This window comes from Camarhynchus parvulus, chromosome 1 (genome assembly GCF_901933205.1).
Source record: "Camarhynchus parvulus chromosome 1, STF_HiC, whole genome shotgun sequence".
Taxonomy (NCBI): Eukaryota; Metazoa; Chordata; class Aves; order Passeriformes; family Thraupidae; genus Camarhynchus; species Camarhynchus parvulus.
The window spans coordinates 67674345-67699610 of NC_044571.1; the positions used below are offsets into that span (position 1 = coordinate 67674345).

At 34.9% G+C, this 25266-nt stretch overlaps 1 protein-coding gene across 5 annotated transcripts in view; it reads right to left on the reverse strand.

Moving 5' to 3' along the window:
- PDS5B (PDS5 cohesin associated factor B) overlaps positions 1-25266 on the reverse strand; it is a 99924-nt gene that overhangs the window by 38485 nt on the left and 36173 nt on the right. For all 5 annotated transcript variants that reach the window (XM_030952965.1, XM_030952980.1, XM_030952973.1 and 2 more), the window contains 12 exons: positions 24865-24945; positions 22967-23107; positions 15181-15296; positions 13354-13448; positions 10926-11071; positions 9866-10017; positions 8044-8157; positions 6456-6537; positions 3243-3291; positions 1596-1735; positions 1405-1520; positions 337-442 (listed from right to left, as the gene is read on the reverse strand). In XM_030952965.1, coding sequence (XP_030808825.1) covers positions 337-442; positions 1405-1520; positions 1596-1735; positions 3243-3291; positions 6456-6537; positions 8044-8157; positions 9866-10017; positions 10926-11071; positions 13354-13448; positions 15181-15296; positions 22967-23107; positions 24865-24945 — 1338 coding nt within the window. The remainder of the gene's footprint in view (positions 1-336; positions 443-1404; positions 1521-1595; positions 1736-3242; positions 3292-6455; positions 6538-8043; positions 8158-9865; positions 10018-10925; positions 11072-13353; positions 13449-15180; positions 15297-22966; positions 23108-24864; positions 24946-25266) is intronic.

A 25266-nucleotide genomic window follows, 5' to 3' on the forward strand; every position in this document is an offset into this window, starting at 1 on the left:
CCAACTTCGATGGAACACAGAGGAACCACAGTGCTGCACTGATGTACAACAGCACCATGTCTACAAATTGCTGAATTCATGCTCTAATAACCAAAACTCCACTGCTGCTGTCTCACACGCAACTACTTTTGGCTTACAGAAAAGTTTCTAAACCATTTAAAAAATAACCTTACTGATGTGCCAAGATGAGCATAAAGCACAAAAAACCAAACCAGTTTCTTCCAGGTAGGCACCACATGCTTTTGACTAAAAGCAGTAAGTGCTAATTAAAAATTTATTTTAATTAAGTTGTTTGCCAAGTTTTCCATGCTCACTGGCCACCAGGACTATACTTGCCTTGAGCAATTCAAGACCTGCTCTGATTGCCTGGTCAGTAGGTACACCCTCATCTTCATCATCAGCTGTTCCATCTATAGACTTGTTCACTTGCTTGATAAGGGCACTGAAGAGGAAAACAAAACATGGCCTTGTAGTTACTGCAATTCCACCATGTAGGATTACATCTTAAACTTGTGAAAACAATCTCATTGAAGCAACTTATTTAAAACATAAGCCTACTATAAACCAAATATGTCAACTACACACATAATCTGGTTGCCCTCATCTCCTATCCAAATCAAAGCCTCCGAAGCATTACACTAAAAATATTTATCCATCATGAATTAAGAACTATATACAAATTACTTGGGAAAGATGACCAAAATAAGAAAACAATTTGAGCACTACAAGCAACAAACTCATTAAAAACTATGCTGAGGTTACAACCCACTACAGACTCTTAATAATTAATGGAAAATAACTGTTTATAATAGTTAGTCTCTAACCGAGGGGAGAAATAATAACCATTTAACAATTCTGCTTAGAGCTGATGACAAATTTATAAGACCTATTTTTCTTGACAGTAAGGCTTATGTCAAATACTGCTGTTAGTTAAATAATCATTTCAGCAAAAATAATTTCAGCAATCCCCCCCATAACTTCATTGGCTCACTCTTCTTGAAGTCTTGCTGCCTCATCATCATAACCTTTACTTACTCAGTTACATTACTGTTTATGTCACTATGAGCTAATATTCTGGGTGGAAAGTTTCAGCTCAATACTCTGGACAGAAATTTGTTTTAAAATAAGTCAGCTGGTCACAAACCATACTTCGTCTGTCACCAACACATCCACTTTTATTGACAGGTCATCCCAACTATGCTGAATGACAATGCAATTGTTTCTGTGACTACATTATGGACAAGGACAGAAAAACCCCTACACAAAGTGAAACAGAAGAAAATGCTGCAGGTCATCAAGCCTTAAGCCACATCCACCCAGCCTATTACTGCTTCTGCTTAAAGACAAAGAAACCTCAGTTTCAAACTCTGTGATCTATGGCTGACAACACACACAAAAAAATACCTGATGGATTCAGTATCAATGTGCACAGGAGCAATTCTCTCAAGAAGAAACTTTATCATTTCCAGGAAAGGATTTGTTGGTTGCTTTGGATTGCCCAGCTTCTTTGTTATTTCTCTCTGAAATACAAGTTGTGATTAAATTTCTAATCAATTCTATTCCAAAAATATTCACACTTTAAGAATAATTCTTACCACACATCCTTCAGCCTGTTTGCAAGAACACGTTGGGCTAACAAGCATTTCTAACTGACTTCTTATTTTTTCATCATCTTCTAGAACTTGTGTGAACTTTTTCATGAAATCTTGAGCTTTCCCTGGATCAGGAAGGTTTCCTTTAAATAAAAAAAAAAAGAATCACTATTTATGAATTGTAAATTGCAGAAGTTTGGAACATCATACAAACCACACAAAACCCAACCCAAACAAACCAAAAGAAAAACCACAAAAAACCCAAAACACAAAACACCTCAAAATAAGCAGACATATCTACAAGGACACAAATTTCTACACATTTCCTCTGGCTAATTGCTTTCCTCACCCTTCTCTCATTTTTCAGCAAGTCTAGTTGCTCTTGCTAATAATATTACTAACAGCTGAAGCTGACCTCATACTGTAAATCCTGAACTCCACAACAAAATATACTCTGTATACAGATCACCCAATGCAACAAGTGTGAAAAACATCAAAATGAGTATTTTTGCTAAATTACCCCTTAACTAAACATAAGCTTTACAACAAACATTCAAAAATAAAAAAGAGCATTTAAAATGCATTAAGGAAACATAAGCTTTACAACAGCTTAAAACATCCCAAAAATAAAAAGGCATTTAAAATGCATTTTTTCAACAACATCCTCATTTTATATTTCTGTTTTATATTATAGCAAGGCAATTTATTAGCAAAGGACTAGTCTACTATTTACGATGCTTCATATTTTTTGGTCCAGACAGTGTTAAGAAAAGCTGGTACAGAATGCGGTGTAGCACTAGAGAATGGTTAGTTCAAAAGAAGTTTCTACTGTGATTTTGTTTTGCTGTATCAATTTTTTAAAAAAATAAACCAAGAACTAAAAGTATGAGAAAAAATACAAACTGATGAAAAATAAATTAGTATTATAACCAATGAAGCAGCACAGCTCATTTTTTCCCTCTGTATTTTTTCAAAAATGTGCAGTCTTATGTATTATATTTTTTGCCAGAACAGATGGCATTTTTTTAAAAAAAGGTGGATTTGAAAACAAATTTTCAGAATTGTAAAGCAAGTTTTTCTTCATGCTAGTTTTAATGCTATTGACATTGTGGGCCTGGTGAACAAAAAGTGTTGCTTTTGGGTTGGTGGGTATTTCTTTGTCAATAGTTCAGTTTACACAGAAGTTCTTCAGTTTTTGAAGTGCTTTCTAGTGAAATCCAAACTCTCTTGCATTCCAATGACATTTACAATACTAAAACCTCAGAAGAGAGGTAAGTTAGTACGTAACTTAGTAGTTTAGTTAACATCTATGCATATATACTCTATAATACATGTTAAAATAGATATTAACACCCTAGATCATCTAGACCTTGAATTAGTCCACAATGCAGCCAAAATGCAATGTGATAGGCTTCATGACTGATGTCTCCTTACAGTAAGAGAGTAAATTCTGCTTAGAGTTGCCTTCATTCTTAAAAGCATATTGTTGCATCACATTTATCATGATTTGCTTTAGATTTTATCTGCTGCAAAACATTTTATCTGCTGCAAAACATTTTTTATAAACTTACCCCAAATTATTTTTAAAGCAAGAAAGCAATATAGTCCTACTGTAATTTTTAGACACTGTAAATACTTTTACTGACTTACTTGTTATAACCATCACTTTTGAGAATATAGCTTTACTGCTGGCATCTGTCTGCAAGTCACAAAAGAAAAATGGATTAAGTAAAAATTTTACATTATTTATTTACATTTGAATATTGAATAAGGAAGATTCCAGACAGCATTAACAAGTCAGCATCCATTCTGCTAACACATCAGTGTGTTAGAAATTAAAAACCACCACTGCAGATTCAATGTAGACACAGGAAGTAAAAGGTAGATCATCACAACAGATCAATCACATAAAATACTTTTATTACTTTTCAATCTACCATATAGCTTATGAACAGCATGAATGGGCTATTTCTGCAGTGTGTAGTCTCAGAAAAATACCATCATTTTCAGGGCTCCTAGCTGTCACAGCTGAATTCACATGTTCAGACAAAAAATTTATAAATGACAGAAATCAGATATAATATACAGGATTCAAGTAATGCTGTCAACAGACACAAACTTCCCATATTTAATCTCTTGTGACTCAGGGGAAAACAAAAACTACTGTGGAGTTTCTTTCATCCTGATTGTTCTGGTCTCCTAACACTACCCAAGTCTTCAAGTACTGGCTAAAGCTCCCATCAAAAAACATTGAGCAAACTACTAAAAATTCAGCCAGAAGTCAAATAACCTGAGGCAGAAGTATTAACTTGCAGGAGTATAACTCTATTGAATTTTGACAGATTAAAGAAGTTTAAGAAACATTTCAGAAAATTTGCTGTGGCACTTGATCTACATAATCTTCTTGCATTAATCTGCAGCAAATGAAGATTACTCCAATAGACACAAAACAGCATTCACCCACTTTTCTACATATGAACAGGGAAGGTTATGTATTTTATTTCACTGTACACCACTGCTGAAGGAGAAAACAAGAGGAGTTGTGATTTATGCTTTCACTCTTCAGAAAAGTAACTTGTCTTAAAGGTAAGTTTGATGTCCCTTCTCTCAAGTCAGGAGAAATTATGACCAACAGCAATAAAAATTTCCTTAACATATTTCCAGCCTCCTCAATAGTGCTTTGTCTGAGAAGGCCTTGAAGAGGAAATAAGGAGGATGCTCACAGAGTTTCAGTAAATGACAGAAAGGTAGACTGGGAAGTTCAAAGACTTAGAGTTACAGAATAATGTAGGTTGGCAATAACAACTTTAGGTCACACAGTTGAACTGCCTACTCAAAGCAGGATCAGGTTTTGCTTCAGGCAAACTCCTAGTTGCATTTTAAATATTTACAAGGATGAAGATTTTGCAGTATCTCTGGGCTACCTGTTCCCATATTTGATCACCCTTACAGCAATTTTTTTTTCTTACTACCTAATCAAAGTTTCTTTGTGGTAACATCTGTACGCTATTTCTTGTCCTATTCTCATTTATCGCTGAGAGCTCTCACATTGCCTACACTCGGCACAGGGATAACAACCACAGGAGAACAAATCGACAACTAAGCTATAATGATTACAAGAAGAAATTAGAAGTCAAAAAGCACACAAAAACTCCTTTTCTAAAAGGTTACTATTTGATCTCAGTTTTGCTTCCTGAAAGAAATAAATGTTTACATAGCCCTGAATTGCTAATGAATATTTGTCTCAAGATTAGTACTTGGACTGTATGTGATAGTCAGAGGTGCCATTGCAGGCAGCAAAACAATTTTGCATCAGGGAATTTCACTTAATTTAGTATGTCAATTTACACAAAGTTTTATTTATTTATTCTAGTATTGAGAAATAAAAGCAAACGAACACTTCAAAGAACAGCGTTCGGCTGCCCCTCAGACACCCCTCTTCCCTGTTCTGCTCTATCACAAGCCATCTAAATTCACCCATGTAGTCTTGTTATTCAAGAGAATACCTAAGTGCAGAGAACTAGCATTTAAGAGCAAAAAATAGGATAAAATCCAGATGGACAAACGCAAACATGTCGAAAGCATGCACTGTGTCTTGAATGCAATGCTTATGCTGGCATCAAAACTTTCCTGGTAAATATCCGTATTTGATATTTTACAACTGAAAAAGAACTTCTACAAGTTCTGAAAACAAAAGGAAAAGTTGAAATTTCACTTTCAACTGAAAACTAGAAAATATCATGGAACTAACCCAGGTATTAAATGCATCAATGTGTTTAACCTACACCAAAGAACATTAAACAGTATATGAAAAGCATTTCAAAACAGTCACCAAAATATAACGAAGTATTGTTGTGCTAGCCTTTACTGCACTTAGAATTTAATACATTACAGCATGTTTTCAATGCACTAAGTCAAAATTATTTATTTCACTGCAGTATCTTTTTATTAGCAAGACACTAGCATTTCTAATCAGATATTTTAGATATTCCAACCACACAGCTACCCACTCTTCCTGGTTCAGGCAATTCCAGCAAATGGATAATCATTAAATTTATCTCAGTACAAATCTAGACACACACTGAAAATAAAAATCACACACAGAGGCACATAGAAATTTGAGCATGGCAACATTTTCTACTCTATATTATTTCTGTTAAAAAAGCATCAGATCAAACTTCTAGCATTAAAGCCAAGTTTTAATTATATTTCAAAGCAAATCAAGAATATAGTTTTATAATTCCCCTACCCAAACATGAGTATGAACATAGATGTAACTAAAACAAACGGAAATTCACTTTTAATGCTCAATAAATTCTCATTTTTCCCTTCCGAGCAAAATCTGTAAACAAAAAAATTAAATTGTAGTCTTGCATCTCCAGTACAATATTTAAGAAATTTCTGAGAGGGAAGAGGAATGAATAACCTATTGGGACAAAAATATTCCAATTTCTTCAAAGTTACTAATCACATGTAAGATAACAATTTAAGAGAGTTTATATAGGTACTTATTCTTAATTACTTGATTTGGCAGTCAAAAATAATATGCTGGTTTCACCCTGTTTCAAGAGCCAGAATAGTCCTGGCAAGATGGAACTCAAATACTAAAACAAAGTATTTTAGTATTAAATGACCGGCAAAACATTTTAGAAATTTCTATAATACCCTCTTCAATTTTACAAACACTTTGTATACACATTTCCTTCAGCAAATGTAGTCTAATGGAGTATCAGTTGACTTTCACAGTATTTTCTATCTGCTATTACAAATAAGCTTGAGATAGCAAAAAAAAAAGGGAATTAAAAAACAGTACATTAATTAAAACTGCATATTCACTGGGGAATAAAGATAAGTTGAACTCACTTTGGGTTGTTTTATAAGGTCAACTAAATCCTTTACTTGATGTCGTAGCAGATTTTGACATTTCCACATTTCATTCAATGCTCTAAAAATAGAAAAAAATTAAAAGAATTGTCAAAATTATCTGTCCAAGGAGTAACACAACTGGCCAAAATGAGTCTTTACAGTCTTTTCAATTTTAGACTCAGAAATGTACTTCTCACCTGAACTTTCACTGAGTGACCAAAGGCTAAATATTTCCTAGTAGGATAACATGGAAAATGTACTTGCTCATATTAGACTGAAACAAAGTTTCATTTCAGATGCTTAAGTACACTGCCTTTCAAAGAAGGAGGAAGTAACTAAACTCTGGTCCATTAAGAACCCATTTGTACAAGCCTGAAATGACTCTTCTAAAAACATACCAAGAAGTAGGTTAAAGCAGATGTTTAAGATTTTTATCACCAAAACAATGTTTTTCTTGCAGACAGGAAGTAGCTACTAGATGAATAAATTGTGAAAACTGGACATGATTAAGCTTATAAGAGATGCATGAAAGATACTCAGCAGAATAGAAAATGAACACACTTTCCAGGAATAGTAAACCGTATAAATAGAAGTCACAGCCACATTTACAAAACTTACAGAATCCACAAGTAAAAAAATCATTTCTATATAAATAACTGAACAAGCTATGTCTTTAAAATGAGTACAAGAACTGTAGAATTCAGAAGTTACTTGTTGCCTGAAATAACAAGTAACTTTAAAGGATCCATTATGCATTTTCATTTAGCATACACTAAAAATTACTAGAACAGTAAGGTTTTATTTTTAGTATACTATTAATAATTTTAGTTTGCTATAACTGCCATATCTTTGAACAGGCAATACAAGAAATTAAGGGGATTCAAACATCAGTTTTTGTAGCATTGGATCTTTGGGATCCAATACTACAAAAGGCTTTGGGATCTTTTAAGGCATTCATTCATATCCAAAGCCTTTTCTAGTCTCTTTCACAGGAAAAAAAGACCCTCTAGTTGATTTTCAAGTGACTGAGTACTACTTCATGAAAAGCAAAGTAAAACTATCTAAAATCAATCCAACTGTGAACATTACAGCAGTTTAACAGCTATTAGTCAAATTCACGTGCATGTACACATTTTAAGCTGGAGGAGGCACATAACACAATAATAACAAAGCAGGAAAGACAAACACTTAAGTTCTTCTCAAGACAACTTGGCTGCTGCAACAAGTAGCTTATCAATTAAGAAGTTGCCAGGTAAGATTTAGGGCTGATCTACCATACCTGTGTTATCTCTTTGCAGACATGAAAGGACTGACATGCCCTCAAGCTTCTTTCCAGATCTTTTAACACTATGTTTTTTAGCTGTTTATGGTTGAAATGTACTGCATCTTGTTAGAAAACATCCTGTAAGTTTAGGGGTTTTTCAAAATCTCACTTGAAAAATAGATGCTATTTCTACATTCTGTTTTCTAATAGTTTATAAACTATTTCTATCCACTGACTTAGGCTACTGATAACAATTCAGAGCTACTTTACAATACCATCTTATTAAAAACTATTTTGCAAGCAGTAAAAAGCAGCACATACTTGACAGCATTTGAATCCAGTGTTGCATAAAGGTAATACAAACACTTCATCCGTTCGTTTGTTTCCAAGTTATGAGGGACCATATACTGAGCAAAGATGCGTTCAACAAGTAACCTGAAAGACAGGATTAAGACATTTAAGCTGTGCAGGAAGAACACAGCCTGGAATTGTTGAAACATCAATTCAAAAATTCTCAGCCCTATCTAGACATCAGTTATAGCAAAAAACAAATTGAGATATTCAAAAACCTAAAGCTCAAGTTATTTGACATAATTCAGCATAAATTAAACAGAAATTTTTCATTATATAAAACACAATGTTAATGCTGGCATTAAGAGATTTAACAGATCTCCTAAAATTATCAAAGTCAGATGTATTAATCTAGAAGAAATCAAACCATTCAAGAAAGATACTAATTACCAACCCAATAAGATGTTATCATTTAATTTCATTACAAGTCAGTATTGGGATAAATTCATGAACTGACCCAAATTAATTGCCCTAAAATAATACTGCTACTACTAATAATAATGCTTAAAAAAAAGAAATATCATGTTGATTATATCACACAAAATCATGAAGCCCAGAAGGAGAATTCAGATACCAATTAGAAGGAGTTGACTTCCTTCCACCCTTATCTGGCCCCTTTCCCACAGGCTGAGTTTATCCCATGACTTTTGCTTCTGCAATATAAATGCAGGTATATTCCCAAGGGAGTTATTAAAAGCTTCTGTGTAACATGAAGCTCCTTATTTGAAAAAAAAGAGGAGAGAGAGGTTTGGGCCTGACAGTTACCTAGAAAAGACTGAGAAGAAAATAAAAAAAGAGAAACCAAACCCACATGCTACTCCTAAATACCAAGAAGTCCAAGACTGAGGTCCAATACTGAGATCAGTATGAATAGAATGGAGCAAATCATTAAAAACAATCATGTATATTTATGCTGGAAAAGAAAACAATACTCCTTATACACATTTGGAGCAGGTGATCAAAACCCAAATCCAGCTAGTTTAAAAAGTTTAAGAAACATATCCACAGGTAAGACTGGATTTAACGATCCAGTCAGTCCATTTCCACAGCACCATGAAATAACTACTTCTTTTGAAGGTAACTTTTTGAGGTTTTACATTTTTGGAAAGACTTGTATGGGTTTGCAACACCATTAGTATCCAAACACACTGTGAAGGCTCATTTCCAAAGCCAACCCAATGACCTTGATTAGTCAAGGCAGACTTGTCCCCAAACATGTTACCCATGTGCAACCATCTCTTGTTCAATACCAACAACTGTATACAAGGATACAGCTGGTGTGACAGAGGCACTGCTTTCACCACAAGTCCAGGAGAAGGCCCTAATTCACAGCTTCTCTGCTACAGAAACCTAAATTTCTGCAGTGTGATATAGCTTGCCCATTGTCACTACATATGCTATCTTTAAAACATACAGGAACAACATGCAAATCTAAACCAACATTGTTCAAGCAGGTTTACTTCCTAAATTTTAACATAAAAATTAACACATTATTGATATTTAAATAAAGATCCCCTCTACTGAAGCAGCGGCAAAGTACACCTAAGACTTGTGAAATATTCCGACCTCTCACATCCTTTAGAACCACTTTTGGCCTTAAAATAAGAAATAATAAAGGAGAAGACAACAACACAGGTCAACATTTGGCTGCAGCTATAAAATCAAAATCAAAACATACAGGATTATCAAGATTCTTCCTTCTCATCAGCACTGGAACACAAAGGAAAAACAGATCTTCATAACAAGTTATAACACTTTGACGCTATATCGCCAGCTTTTACAATTAACTTACCGGTCATCAATACTGTTTTGATAATATATATGCAGAAGTTTATCTTTGATCCATGATATCTGTTTTGCAGCTTCCTTTCCTGCTTCTGATTGCAATGAATATTTCTTGTATATCTGTGCCAGTCCCATCATAGCTTCCTTCCTCACTCTCCACTTGACAAAAAGAAATAGCAGCCAGTTTAGCAGTTCAAAACTCAAAACTGAAAAGACTGTAGAGTCTTCTGTTAGGTATTTCCTAATCTACACCAAAATAACATAATTTAATTCACAAAAAAGTTGAACTGAGTTCTTAATGAAACAGTTTCTCATCAGGATGTATGTTGCATCACATTTATTACACTAAACCTGTCAACACCAGTAACTATCATAGAAGTATGCCTCTTGAATTTGGAATTATTACTGATTTAAGCCAACACCCTTTCTCACACTCCATACTCACTATCTGCATTTCTGTTATGGCTGAAACAAGAAAAAGCATGTCACCAAATGAAAAAAAATTAGGCATTAATTTTTAAAGTTCACCATCATCAAACATGTTTACTGTGCTTTAAATTAAGTAGCGAACCTCATAAATTTTACCAAATAATGCAATATATCTAAACTAAAATTCAAGACTATTCAAATTTGAAAGCTACTACCCTGATTTGCAGTCTTTCAATGATCTAATTAAAAGCAGGTAATTTACAATACATGCAATACATTCTGAAATCTGCTTGAAAAATTTTTTAAGAAAAATGCTAGAATGCTTTACAAAGGTTTTCTTTGACTCAAAAGTTTTACTGGACTAGACAACTGGAACAACATTGTTGTGTCACAGCCAATTTAATTATTTAAATCATATCATCTTAAATAAAATACAGCACAATGAAACATGTAGAATTTTAGTCATGGGAAGAAGGTACCTCACTAAATAGATTTCATCAAGGTTTTTTGCTTTATATTGGTTTTCATTTGTAATTTAAAATCAGTATAGCATTTTCTAGAAGTGCTGATTTTAAAGAAGGTGAGTATTACAGCTTAGAAGTATAAAACAGCTATTATCAATGCTAATTATGTCTTACCCGCTTGTCCAGTGTCCTTTCTCTGACGAAATTTAGCAGGTGATCATTGACAAGCAAGAGATCTTTTTTAGCAGCAGTAACTATGGATACTATAACATCATGCCGTATGGCCTCCTCAGGATCATGAGACCTTACTTTCAGATATTCTGGGGGGAAAACATGAGTAAATGTAAGTATACAACTTCAGCTACTTTCCCCACTAGACAGACACAGAACAATTATTTTATTCTGTTTGAAGCATCAGCAGTAAGAAACCAATAATTTTTTCTAAGACCAACTGGAATGTCAGTAAAACTTCATATTTGCTTAGAATATTAAAGATGTATATTACTGGCATTATTGAAATAAGAATTATGTTGCTAGTATTTTTTTAATATTATTTCTTATAGTAGTTACACTATGTATACATTAGCAACTATCATAACCAAGCAGGACTGGAGCTGTAGAGTAGAACAGACAGTGCTTGAGAACTTGCTAACCACACCATATACATTTTAAAGTCTTACATCTGGCTAGAAGCTACTCTCTTCTTGCAGACTCCACGCCCTTTGGCTCCTAGAGCACATTAGTTGCACACCTGCTCACAACTTCTGTATTATCCACAAGGAATCTAGGTTCACCTGCTCCAGGAATACTCAACAGTATGAGCCATGTAAGCATTGTAAGCAGGGACAAATCAAGAGATACTTCAAACTATAATGCTTATTTAGACACATAGTTTATCCATCTTAAACAATTTTTCTAGATTATTCTGGTACACTGCTACTCATTCACTAACACCAATAATCTTACACTATCAACACCTAACTGCTTTTACATGTCAAATTTGTTAGCTACCTATCGTCAATTTAAAAAGCTGACAAATAAAATGGCAAAGTCCATTTATCTTTTTAGCTATATTTTAGGCTATTTTAGAAGCACGAAAGGGTAGGAACACTCTAACAAAAGTTAAGATCGCAGTTCACTGCATACATCAGTGCAACGCTGAGAACTTTAAGAAACTTTGCAAACTCAAACTTTATTTTGAATGAAAGAACCAGAGGTTACTATTCTGTCATGACTATTCAATGACCAGTGAAAATTTTCAAGTCTCATCTGAAACACTGGCCATTAACATTACCAGTAATCAGCCCAAGTGTCAAAAGAATGTATTTCAAAATAATGCTTTGCAGTTATGAAGACTATGAAATTTTAAATCCAAATAAGCCTTTTTTAAAAAACCTATTGTTTCACAGGAACATGAACTAAAACAAATGAAAAACTCTGCCATTACACAAAACAATTCTCGTCTCCAATACCAGTGAGCCACAGAAATTTTTAAACTATTTTGCTTTGATAAGCACTGTGTTGAGAGAGAGGAGGGGCAAGCAAAATTATATTTCCCAGAGGATACCATTAGAGGGGGCACAAAGTCTTTCTGCAATGTAAAAATAAAATAAATTGAAAATACAATTCTGATAATTAAAAATGAAAATATTTTCACCGTTCTATTAAGGAAAGACACAGAACTTTTGGGTTTTTTAAACTGGCTTAATTCAGAATCACAAAATATTCTGAGTTGGGAAGGGATCCACAAGGGTCATCAAGTCCAACCCTTAGGGTCCATATGGGGATCAAACCTATGACCATGGTGTTCCATGCTCCAACTAACTGAGCTAATCTCTGGATAACGCTGTAACTACAGGGTGACTCCAGCCTGTCTCTATTTGTGTCCAATTTGACAAATATTCAGCAAGCAGAAGAGCAATCCCATGCACTTGACAGTCCTTTTAACTCCCTCCTTAGACCAACTAGGCAAAGATATTGACTCAAAAAAACTACATGCAGGAGTCTGATGATCAGGGGAAGATACAGTCTACAAAGCAAACCAACCAATTCTCATTAATTACACATTTTTTTATTAAGACATGGGAAGCAGCAAATACTAAAGGCTTCCATTGATGCCAGTTGCCTTCTTCCTACAGAGCTCCTGAATTCCAGGCTGTGTTTGATCTGAAGGAGGTGGAACTGTGAAGTTGTGGTCAGTTATAAGGACTGTTATGTTTTAGACAGTGACTGTATAAGACTTAAACATTTCAGCTTTGTGGAACTTAAGTCTCCCCTATGCACCCTAATTAATAAACACCAAGAACATTAGGTTAGGCAGGCTGTCTTTACCTGATCCCATGCTTAACTTCAGCAGCAGTTGGGAATGCAATGGGAATGCTACTGTATGAGAGGGAGAGAGATCTCCCTAGAGGAAGCATTCTTTGTGTACAATCCCCTCAGCCTGAGAAGCAACACTGAAGGCAGGGACTTTGACTTAGAACTCCACAATCAATTAGGTTCTGCACAAAATCTGACAGAATTACTTGGGATTACAGCTGGCCTTTTTGACTCTTCCAGAAGTCTTAAAAATGGTATTTTAATGTTATAATGAAACTGATACCTGTTAAGTCCTTTGCCAGATCGGGGTGATTCATAAGGCAGTGACTTGCAAATTTGACACACTCAAGGCGAATAGGTACGTGGATATCATTAAACCTAGTTAGAAACAAGACAAGGCATTACAACAAAAATTCCACTTCTACCAAAGCAATCTGTTAATTTCTACACAATATCAAATACTTCTGAAAATGCTTTTTATGCTTCCCATGCATGGTTACATGCATACAGCATCTCCAGCTTCACAGTATTAAGTACACTGTCTTAGCTTTAAAAAAAATTCTTATATTCATTTGTTGATTCATGTTCTGAACATGAAAAGAATTATCGTCTCCTGGTACACATTAAAAACTCCCAGGCAGACAAAAATTACTAGAAAGATGTATGATATATTTTAATTCCTTTTCTGTAATGCTACACCTAATTAACCACAAGAAATGTATCAGAAACTCAAAATTTTATAAGACTGTGACATTCATCCCCTCCTTGTACTGCATGACAGACAACAAACAAATGCACATTTAGTCTGCTGCAAATTTCTTCTGAGATGGATCATTTAATTGGATTTCCTTTTGGAAGACTGAACTCAATTTAATGCTTGAAAACTAGTATTTTCACATTTTTAATTATTATATAAGTCATTTTATAATAAAACTGTTGATGGAATTAGTTAGATGCAATTAGAAGACAACTCTTCCAAAATTAAATGCATTTTCAAGCTATCCTCAAAATCCTTGGTATGAAACAACTTAAAAATGTAATTTTAGCAACACTGTTGCTTTTGAAATATTTGTTCATCAAAATAGGTATCTTAAATAGATTTTAAGGAATACCTGCTTTAGTAAAAGCTAGTCATGTTTTCAAAAATCAAGAGATTTTTATGAATGCTTCCTTCAATAACACAACTATTATAGCTTTGTGAAAATCTTTAGAATATTATAACTTGGTGAAAATCTTTAGAAGTAGTAAATGCATATATGTGATCCATAACTAGCAGAAAACAGTTATTGTGAACAAACTACACATAATCACACTGTAACACAATGAAGCATTTTCCTTTGGGCCCAATCAGATGTGGTATTTTTGATGACATTTCATGTTTTCAATAGCTAAATATTTTCATGCAAAATACCTTGCTTCAATTAAGTTTCTTCTATTCTTAAAACTAGCATTTCTTTGAGAACTCTGCTTTTGATGATTGAATGCTACATCATAAACGATGGCATTTGCAATAGCTTTTAGAATGTATCCTCTTTTACTCAAATCAAAAATATTTTCTTTATAGTAGCCAAACTTGAGTTTCTCATAATTATAAGCTCAGCTGTATTTTCTATCTCAAACTGGCAGAATATTTCAAAAAACAGAAAACTAAGTATGTTTGCAGCATCATAAATACCACCTATTTTTTAAGGTACTCCTACCATTAAAAAAAATTGAAACTCATACACAAAGACTGTACATAAAAGCCTCAAAAGCAGTTTTAGTATCATCTAATACTAAAAACATCCTTTGATGCTGTTTTAAACTTAATCCATCATTGAATAGCTTCACTTGTGAAGAAATTAAAGTATTCATTTTTCTTGACAATGGCAACAAAGCTAGTTGAAAAAAAAGAGCATTTAAGGTGATGATTTGTAAATGTTCACTCTGCAGAATGACAGATGTGGAAGATATGTGTAAAATCGCTTTAGCATTATCTGCCAGATCTCAGATAAAGCAGCAGGAGGGAATTCAGGCTTAGATGTGTCACTTTAAAAAAAAAACAAATCAAATGCATTTGACTTCATTGAATATACTTCCTCCCTAGACAGGAAACTAAACCAGAATATACCTCCCCAGGTAGCACTGCCAAAGTGGTTTGTTTTGAGATGCCAACTCAGAATCCTTTGCCCCAAACATTTTTGCTAGAAGTTTTACAACCTGCAGACGTTCTTCGTTGTCATTGCTCTGGAAAATGAACAGATTTTTCTTAAAGTTAAAATAAAAACTAGCCCAAAAAACAGAGTTCTGTTTTGTACAGTTTTTATATCAACACACATATTTCTAGAAATTTCACAATACAGATTAATAAACTACTCTTATATACAAATTTCTACCTCGAGGCAAAGATACTTCCTTATTTTTTGAGAAGACAAAATAATAAAGACTGAAAATGAAGAACAATGTTGAAACAAAAAATGCTGTGAACGAAGCCTGGTGAAAAATACATCTTTTTAACACTTACTTACAGTTTACTGATTGTTAGGAAATCTGATATGTGCCTGTACAAGTTCAGACACAACACAAAACTTATAGAAGTCAGTCTAAGCTTGTGTGGTTTACAGTTCTATAGAACAGCGCTTAATTGCTTAATTAAAAATATTCGTCAAAAATAGCAGTTTCCAGGATACAAGTCTCTAGAGAACATCAAATTAAGTATCCAAGATCTGAGATCCACAGGATGTGGTCCTGTATTTGAGCCTATATTCAAAACTGCTGAGGTACAACAGATAGTTTTATATTGAAAATGAGCACTAACAGTGATAGTGGAAATATACTGGAGAAGGCCTTGTTTTATCTTTTGCGTTACCTTCTTTAATTCAACACACAGAATGTGAACCACAATGCATACTTCAGAAATGTATGTTACCATTTGTGCAATTAGCGTGTATTTACTGTTCGTCATATTTTTTTTTCCTTTGCTTATTAAAGAAAAGGGAAAAAACTCAATTTGTGCAACAATTCCTTGAAAATGGGCAGTTAAAATTAATTTACATTAGTTAGGCCAGACTATTGCTTAGGTGATATTACTAATCCCTTATTATTTCCAGTTTTTTTTCTGGTAAAAGTTAAGAACTGTGTAAAGTACTGGGGTTTTTTCCTAGCATCTCTGAATGCTTATTAGTTCAGCATCCCCTTTTGAACATGAACAAGAAATAAGAGCACAATATAGCTGTTGGAATTCTTTTATACGACACCACAGTTTTAGAGACAAACTACTCCTCCTGACTCAATACCATAAAAGGGCTGAAACATTTGCCAGCATGTCCTTAATTCAAAACCCTAAGAACAGTAAAAGCATTTGTAAAATCCTTAAAGTAACAGAGCAAGGGAAGTGAAGGACGCAGTAATTTCTAACAGTGATGTATTACTACATTACAAAAGACTAATTCTTTTGAATACACTTTAGTATTAAGTATTCAAAGCACCAACAGCAAATCCATTAATATGCTTTTTTGCATTTGACTAATTTTTTACCAATTAACATTTACATTGACATTACTGTCACCACCTTCTCTAAATCTGCAATAAAAAAATAGTTTTTTCTTAATGAGTTTTAGCCCATTATACTACAAATACATATTCTGTGGGGCATGATTAAGAAATTGTAATTTCTTTTTTTGGGCAACATTAGTCCAGCCTTCATGACTTACATCCTATCCTCTCTTGCTTAAACAAAACGCTAAAATATTAAGCATCTCTGAATTTTTTTAGGGAACCAACACAGACTCAGAGCAAGACACTCCAGAATGTGGAAGAAGGAGCCAGGTGGAAGAGCTGGAAGCACACTAAACATTCAACTACTTAATTATACAGCTAGAAATATAGAGAAAAAAAATGACAACCAAACAGAACAAAACAAACGCACAAAACAACAAAACCCTAAAATATCCTTAATTAATTAGTTGCAGAAGAAGCTTTTGCTGTATCAGCCACTAATCCAATTATAAGACAACCCACTTGTGTTTCTAGTCCTGTTGTAGAAACAAGAAGTACTTGTGATTATGGACCTTGGTAAAGAATTATTTGGTCCTTTCTGAATTTTTTACCCTGATGTTGGCTTCCCTGAAACACGGTTATATACTCTCCAAAGGGTAACAAAAATAAACCTGTACTTCTTTTTGAATGAATACATTACTGCTACAGCATCTCTCCTTTATTCTACTTTAATCTCCACTCTTTTTTTGAGGATGAAAAAAAGGGCATCAAACTCCAAAAAAATCTCAATCTTTCTCCATTCTATGAGACACTCTGAAGAGTCACATCTTTCACCTCTTAAGTAAATCCAGCACTCTAATAGTGTTCCATCATGACTTGTCAATACAAATTGGCACCAAACATGGATATTTTCAGTTCCCCATACATGGTCCCAGCACACAGGCAGCTGCTCTTTGGCCTAGACATTTGAGTCTGTCAGTAAGAGCAGCTGAAGCCAGTCAGATTGTTACCACAACTGAGTCCAAAAGAATAGGCAGCACTCAGGACCTGGAGAGATTTGGGAATAAGAAGTGGACACGTAACCTGAAACTTTTGAAAATTTTAATTACCATATCCAGGAAGAAAGGCAGCCGTAAAACAAGAAGTCAGCCTTTTATTGATTTTATTCATTACATCATATTGGTTTAGTAAAACAGTAAGATAAAAGCCTAAACCCCACGACAATTATTTCCAAAACAGTCTATTCATGACCTTTCCATTCTCTGAACATTTAAATGTTATTTGCTTTCTGTAACAGAAATTCCTAAAATTCAAGTATGAAGTTCGAAAAAAGTTCCTTTCCTTCAGTTTCTTCTACAAGCTGACCTATACGATAATACATACTTAGCTCTTTCCCAAACCCATAGTGCTTCCGTGTCAGTACTAGATCTCTAAACACATCACCTTAAAATGCCAAGATCAGGCACAAATGATTGACCCTCATAGAAGAGGTTAAATTAAATTAATATAGTGCTCCTTCTCCTGTTAATTCCCCAGACTCCTTTCCATAATCAGGCAAAAAGCAAATTACTAGTAAGATGCAACCATGATTTCACAACAGTTCTCACAGAGCTTAACAGCAGAGTTCTGCCACCTGAGAACACAGGAGCTTTTTATTTACATAAATCTATAGCGCTAGGGCAGGTTGACCCCAGCCAAAAGCCAAACACTCACCCAAGTCCCTTCTCTCCAACAGACAGAGGAAGGGAAGGAAGGTTAAAAGACCCATACATCAAGTGAACAAGAGTTCAGTAGGTAAAGAAAAAGCTATGTGTACAAACAGAGCAAAAAGAGGAATTCATTCACTACCTATCACTGGCAGGGAGATCTCCTGGCAGTTCCTGGGAAGCAGGGTCTCACACAGGGCTCACTTGGGAAGACAAACAGCATGAACACTAATCCTTTCCTCCTCCTTCCCCTGGCCTTTTATTGCTGAGCACACGTCCCCTTTCAACCTTCTGCTCTACTCAGCCTACCTGGGGGGAGGAGGAATGGCACAGGGAGAAAGCCTTTACCTGTGCCTTCACTGTTGTACCAAAATGGCAAGGTGTTTGAACACTAGGTGGCCACATCGTTTACATCTCAAATAGTGAGTAGGTTCAACAGTATCAGAGACACCTAAACATTCTCACAAGTTTCATATTAAGAGTTTTTAACCTCTCTACACATGGTCAAAAATTTACTTGGTCTCTGATGAAAAAGTCCCTGGATTTTACCCCTACTGAAAGAGAAAGTCTACAACCCTAAACCCATGAAGATAAACCAGAAGGCTTCCTGATAGAAAGAGTACAAAAAATTTCATGGAGATGAAGAGCAAGAGATTTGGATCCTGCCAGGTAATGAGTCACAAACTCAAAGATTTTTGTTTAAATCCTCAAACTCCCATCAAGGCACAAATCAACTGGAAGGCAGAGGAGATGGCTCAATGAAGCTCACCTGATGGTTAGGGGAAAACCATCATCACTTCATTTTCAAAGCATGCCACAAAGCCATAGGATCATAGAGTCATAAAGGTTGAAAAACTAAAATCTTTAAGATCCTTGAGCCCAACAGTTAATCAAGCACCATCATGTTTATGAACAAATCATTACAGCCACTTCCCTTCTCAAAACTTCCAGAGATAGTGATTCCACCAATAGGCTTCCCTAAGAAGCCTATTCCAATTCTTGACAAGTCTTTAAGTGAAGAAATTTTTCCTAATACCAAATCTAAGTTTCCCATAGTGCAACTCGAGGCCATTTTCTCCGATTCTGTCACTTATTACCTGGTAGAAGAGACCAACACCCCCCCCCCCCCACTTTGCTACAACCTCCTTTCTGGTTGTTGTAGAGTAAGTGAGAGGATCCTCTCTTTTGTCAAGGATCCTCCTTTTGTCAAGCTTAATGTTTAGAAGCAAAGAAATAAGATATTACATAGAAAGTCTGTTTCATGTACAGAATATGCAACTAGAGATAACATTGCTGATACCAGGAGAAATCCATTCAAATTCATGCAGGACTAGACAGTTTTACACCTGAAACCAAGCTTGCACTTCAGCTTGCAAGTGAGCCAGGATACTTGATATCTTTCTCAGGTAAGTCTGCCATGAGTGTACTTCATCTGGCCAAAATTTGTTTTCACTTACTGCTTTTGAAGCCAACTAAAAAGAAATGCATATTTTCAAAAATATAGAGAAAATTATTCAATTTGTCTTTGTAAAAATACTATGTCCCCTTCTGTGTGTTCAGTGCATGCAAGATGAGATCATTCTGGCACATCTCCACAACTCAGTTGTTCAGACAATCACAGCTTTCCTTCAACACTAGACACAAGAGGAAAGTTTTTCACCATTAGATCAATCAGCCATTGGAATAATCTCCTCAGGGAAATGGTAGATTCCCTGATATAGGACATTTTAAGATCCAGCTAGACAGAGTGCTGGGCCATTTTGTCTAGACTGTGCTTTTGCCAAGAAAATTTTATCCAGATGATCCTTGAGGTTCCTTTCAACCTGGTATTATATGATTCTATGATCATCTGCTAAGGAATAATACAAATCTTCTAAGCAGCAAAGCAGCAATATGAGATCTTGGAAAACACTAAACGTCCCACTACCTCTTAAGCACTACTGGAATATCTGCCTTCTGTAACCACAACTCTGTATTCAAGAGCCATATCAGATAATTTCATAGAACAAAAACTGGATGTTCCAGTGACACTATATATTTCATCTAAATATGCTGTACAAACCTTAACTTAAATACCTAGTAGTCCATGGTAAGCGAGCTCAGAAGGACAAGGCACCTTAACTGGGCATACAGAGACACAGTACTATGTGCCAAATCCAGAAAAGACAAAATCACTGAGTCCAGCTCTGAATGATATGCAGGACTCACTGAAGCTCTTGGCTATTGTATCATTAATTTTAATTGACCTTTATTGAAAAAGACAACTCCCCTCTCCCAGTTTTCAGTATGGACTGTCATGCACGTTTTTTCCTTTACCAGCCACTTAAACCAAGGTTTCATCAAACTTAACAGGGTTACTGCTGTCTAGCTTCTTTTCATTTGAAGCAATAAAAAACTGGCTGTCTTCAACCATAATCGCTCTGAGTTTCATTGAAATCACACTTTATTCTCAACACACTAATGAGCTATTTACCTGGAACTGAATTTTAAAAAATTTTGACACTAGCTGCTGCTGTTCAGAATAAAGCTAAAGCTATTGTTGGAGTGGAAAGTATTTAATCATCACTGTCAGGTTTGCATGTAGAATGAACTTGTGCTGATCTCAGAAAAAACACAGGTTGACCATATTTCAGAGCACTTATCTTCAAAATACTCTTCTCACCACAGAAAGATTTTAAAGACCCCTCAACTCATTTATAACCATAAAATTATTTGGGTTGAAGGAACTTTTACGGACATCCTTCAACCACCCTGATGTGGGCAGGAACACCTTCCACTAGACCAGGTTGCTCAAAGCACCACCCAGCACAGCCTTAAACAGTTCCAGAGGTGAAGCACCCACAAGTTCTCTGGGAAACTGGTTCCAGCATTTCAAACTTTAAACCAGGGGTATCCTATTCCAAAGAGAGGTGCTTTTTTTCTTCTTTAAAACATGGGTCATTTGACAGCCAATGGGAAAAAATAGGCATGTATTATTTTTTCTGGTAGCCTGAAGTATCAAAACACACACATGGAGTAACAAATGATTACAGTGCTTTTGGATAGCTACAAACTATACTAAGTTCAAGAAGCCAACAAGGAATAAGAGTGGTAAGAATGTGGCTATCAGAACCTACATATCTCCTGGAAACATTGTTAAACTTGATCTTGTAGACATCAAACATAAACCACTTACCCTTTAAGGGTTCAAACCACAGTGAGAAAACTGCACTAAGGATGAAGGAGACAGAAAGCAACAAAATACATGTACATCATCTGAAAAGAGCACACTAAACAAAGAATAGAAATGCAAACATGAAAAAAATGTGTTGTAAATTAAGAAGTTCAAAGAAAACATGGAAATGCTTAGGGCTGAAATCAGCTAGCTGAAGAAAGAGACAAGAATTTTTTCCGGCCTGGGTAAAGAGGGAACAAAACAAAACAAATAAATAAAAAGTTGACATTGGCTACTAGACTGATTCCAATAAAATAAGATTCAAGAATTACATCAGTATTGAAAATCATGAAACATGAGTCAATGAAGGAGTAGGACGACAATTGAAGAACATGCAGATTTTACTGGACTTACAGATGGGAAAGGTACTGCAATTATATATTATGGCAGCAGATAAGATCAAATATCCTGAATAACACCTTCAGCTGCAGAAGTACTATTTTTATTGAAGTGAGAATGATAATTGTTTGCTGTCTGTAGGAACAGGAATTAAAGGCTGAAAAAAGGTCTACTTTGAAAACACAGACAGCAAGCAGTAGATTGAACCCTATTTCTCTCAGAAATGTGAACAGAATGACAAAGGCATTAAAAAACCCCCTCATCCAGCAAGTGTAGCATGCCTGCCTAGAAACATTAGGGCAAAGTAATTGGCATGAACAAGCCACTGTGATAATATATATTACCATAAGAAGAGGGCAAAAATGCTACAAACCTAAAATCTGTCCTCTGTGATAAATACATTCACAAACTTACAAGAGGCCCATTGCACATCAGCCCCTCAAGCTTAGTAACAGATCACATACAAACAGAGTAATACTAATCTAATCATCACAGTCCTCACAGAGACACTGTGGAATGACACATAGAATAAAAGTAGTGCAAAATGAAGGGAGAACCAACTCATGTGTTATATCACATTTGTCCAAGTGATGGAGACACTTTGAAAAGGAAGTCAAAAAGAAAAATACCCATTAAAATAGAGCTAGCACCAGCTGTTCTCCAGACACATGAAACAAGCCTGAAAAATCATACGACATTGCAGCAATTGCTACAAGACATACTGATGCATTCCAGCTGTCTTCTTTCATCTGTCACAGAACTACAATTTGGACAAAATTATTAGTATATATATTTGAAATATGAGGTCTTTCACAATAAATAATAAGTAAACCTGGAAATAAAACAGGTCAAGCCCTCAAGTCATCCAAAAAAATGGAGTTATTGCTTGAAATATACAAGCCCTAACTATCTAGCAACCAAATCCCAAATATACACACACACACACACACTCTGCAGGTTAATACACTTCAATTTAAATTACATTTCTGAGGAGCTGTATGGGTTTTCCTCTAAACAATGCAGAGAAGATAATTTTTACATATAGTTATTAGTTCTATTTGCCAAATAATTTGAAGAACTTGTCAGTTACGGAAAAAACCAAAACAATAATGGTCAAAGCATACATGTTTCAAATATATAGAAAGGGTGGAAGTGTTTACCTTAAGTTTGAATTCGAGCTGTGGCAGTACAGAAAGCAAGAGGTGACTGTCAATATTGTATAACTCCAAAATCAAATCAAATACATGCTCTGACAGGTCACTAATTGATGTTTTACCAAGCATGAGGACTTGATTGAAGAACTGGGAAACAAAACAGATTACAAATCAAGAATGAGAGTATACACACACTCTTCTAAATCCTATGCTAAATCCTAAAACATTAAGCCACTTTTAACCTTACATTAACTTCACTTCTAAAAGAAAAAGGATGGAATGTGGCACACACAGATCAGAATTCCATAACAGAAGTCTTAAAATATCATTGTCTTGTATCAAGTATTATACGTAAAGGAAAACACATTAAACAAGATGTTCGCCCCAGCAGGCCTAAAAATAATTCAGGAAACACAACTTTAAAGGAATTTCAGTGCATCATATATTTTTATAGTGGGACTATAGTCAGAGTTATTCCACTATCGAAAACCATAATTTCAAAAGTGTTCTAACATTTAAAGCAAGGCTGAAACAACTGGCTAATTACTACACTACACAGCTGACACATTAAAGAGTTGAAAGTAAAAGCACAGGAGTTGATAACTGATTGTTCCAGAATTTGTATTTACAAGCAACATAATGCAACTGTAAAGCAAATATTTCTTCTTGGTAAATTTGAGGGAAACTTCATACTTCCCACGAAAGAAAATATTTCCACACTATTTTCAACTACATCCTCCCTGATAGGTAAAAGGCAACTAAAGAGGAATATATATATTATGTGCATTTTACTGTAAGTTAAAGACTGTCTTGAAGAACTGTTTTGCTTTTCAGGATACAGAGTTGCCTGAATGTATATAATCCTGGTTAGGAAACTAACTGATACTGTGTTTTTAATGTACCTCAAGAAAGAAAATTTTCAAACCCACAAAATAACTCTCATGAGAAAGAAAGGACTCCACGAGCGTTTTTTCTATGAAGGAAGATTCTTACTGTACAGATTTCCTGAAAGCTCAGAAAACGGCACCCAGTTTGCAATCTAACCTTACAGATGAAGAAAATTAAAAACACATTACCATGCACCAACATCTTCCCAAACACTAGGTTTGGAGTAAGAGTTTTTATTGAGGATTTTTAAAAATCTTAGGAAGCGCTCACTTTCTAAATGTTGCAAGTCTGAAAGTAACAGAAAGCATTTAAGGTTTTCCAGTGTTTTCAAGCTGCTGAAGTTTTGGATAGATGCAGTAAGACTTGCTAAATCCTCAACTGCTTAAAAAATAACAGAGTTATTCTTTTTCCTATTGTGCAGCTCAAGTTAGAGCATACTCCTCTCTAATCTTTACTTCCCCTCATCCATCTTCTATTAGTGTCCATGATGTCTACATTCAACTCTGCTACAACCCTCAATTCACTCAGTTTTCTTCTTTACTATCTATTCTTAGACTGCTTCCTCTTCTACTGCTGTGATAACAGCACTAAAATTCTGCTCTATCTTCAATTCTCTTGACTCTAAATTGTCTTATCTCCTTACTAAAAGACAAATTTTGCTTACCATGTGCTTATGTATTTTTATCAGAACAATATATATAAATACACTTGGTATTCCAGTCACTCTAAGGATTGAATTACAAGGTCTTCCAAGACAGCTGGAAGTAAATTCTCCATTGCATTTCCAAAATCTCAAGTATCAAGTACTTAATAGTTTATATATGGTAAATAATTAGACTCAAAAGGACAGGTTATGCAGTGCTTCATTAATACAATCATTCTCTCAAAGAAAAATGACAACCTGTAAAAAGTTCTTGTTCAGCCCTTTTCATTTTTTCATGCAATTCATTCTTTTTATAACACTGCTCAGTTACAGAAAGTATTGATTTCCACGTTTGTTTGCAGTCCTCACTTACATTAGTAATGTATGGTTCAATTGCTTGAGCCGTCCTCTTTAGTAAAGCCTTTGCCAAATCATAGGCTTGCTTGTTTAAATTCTGGGGGAAAAACAAACAAACAAAAAACTCAGAAGAGTTACAAGCACATGCATTTATCTGAAAACAAACCCAAGAATTTAAAGCCATCATGTACTGATAAATGCATTACAGAAATAGCCCATTCTTTTTATATTTTTAGTAATAAAAATAATATAGTAAAAGCAAAGCTATTCCAAACAAAGATTTGTAGTGTTCACGGATATTACTGAGAAAAATAAAAAAAACTCCAGGCAGATGAGGACTTACTTTTCAGTTGCACATCTAAAACTGTTGCTCAATGAACTCAGTGCCTGCATTTTACTGCTCCTCCTTATCAGTTTC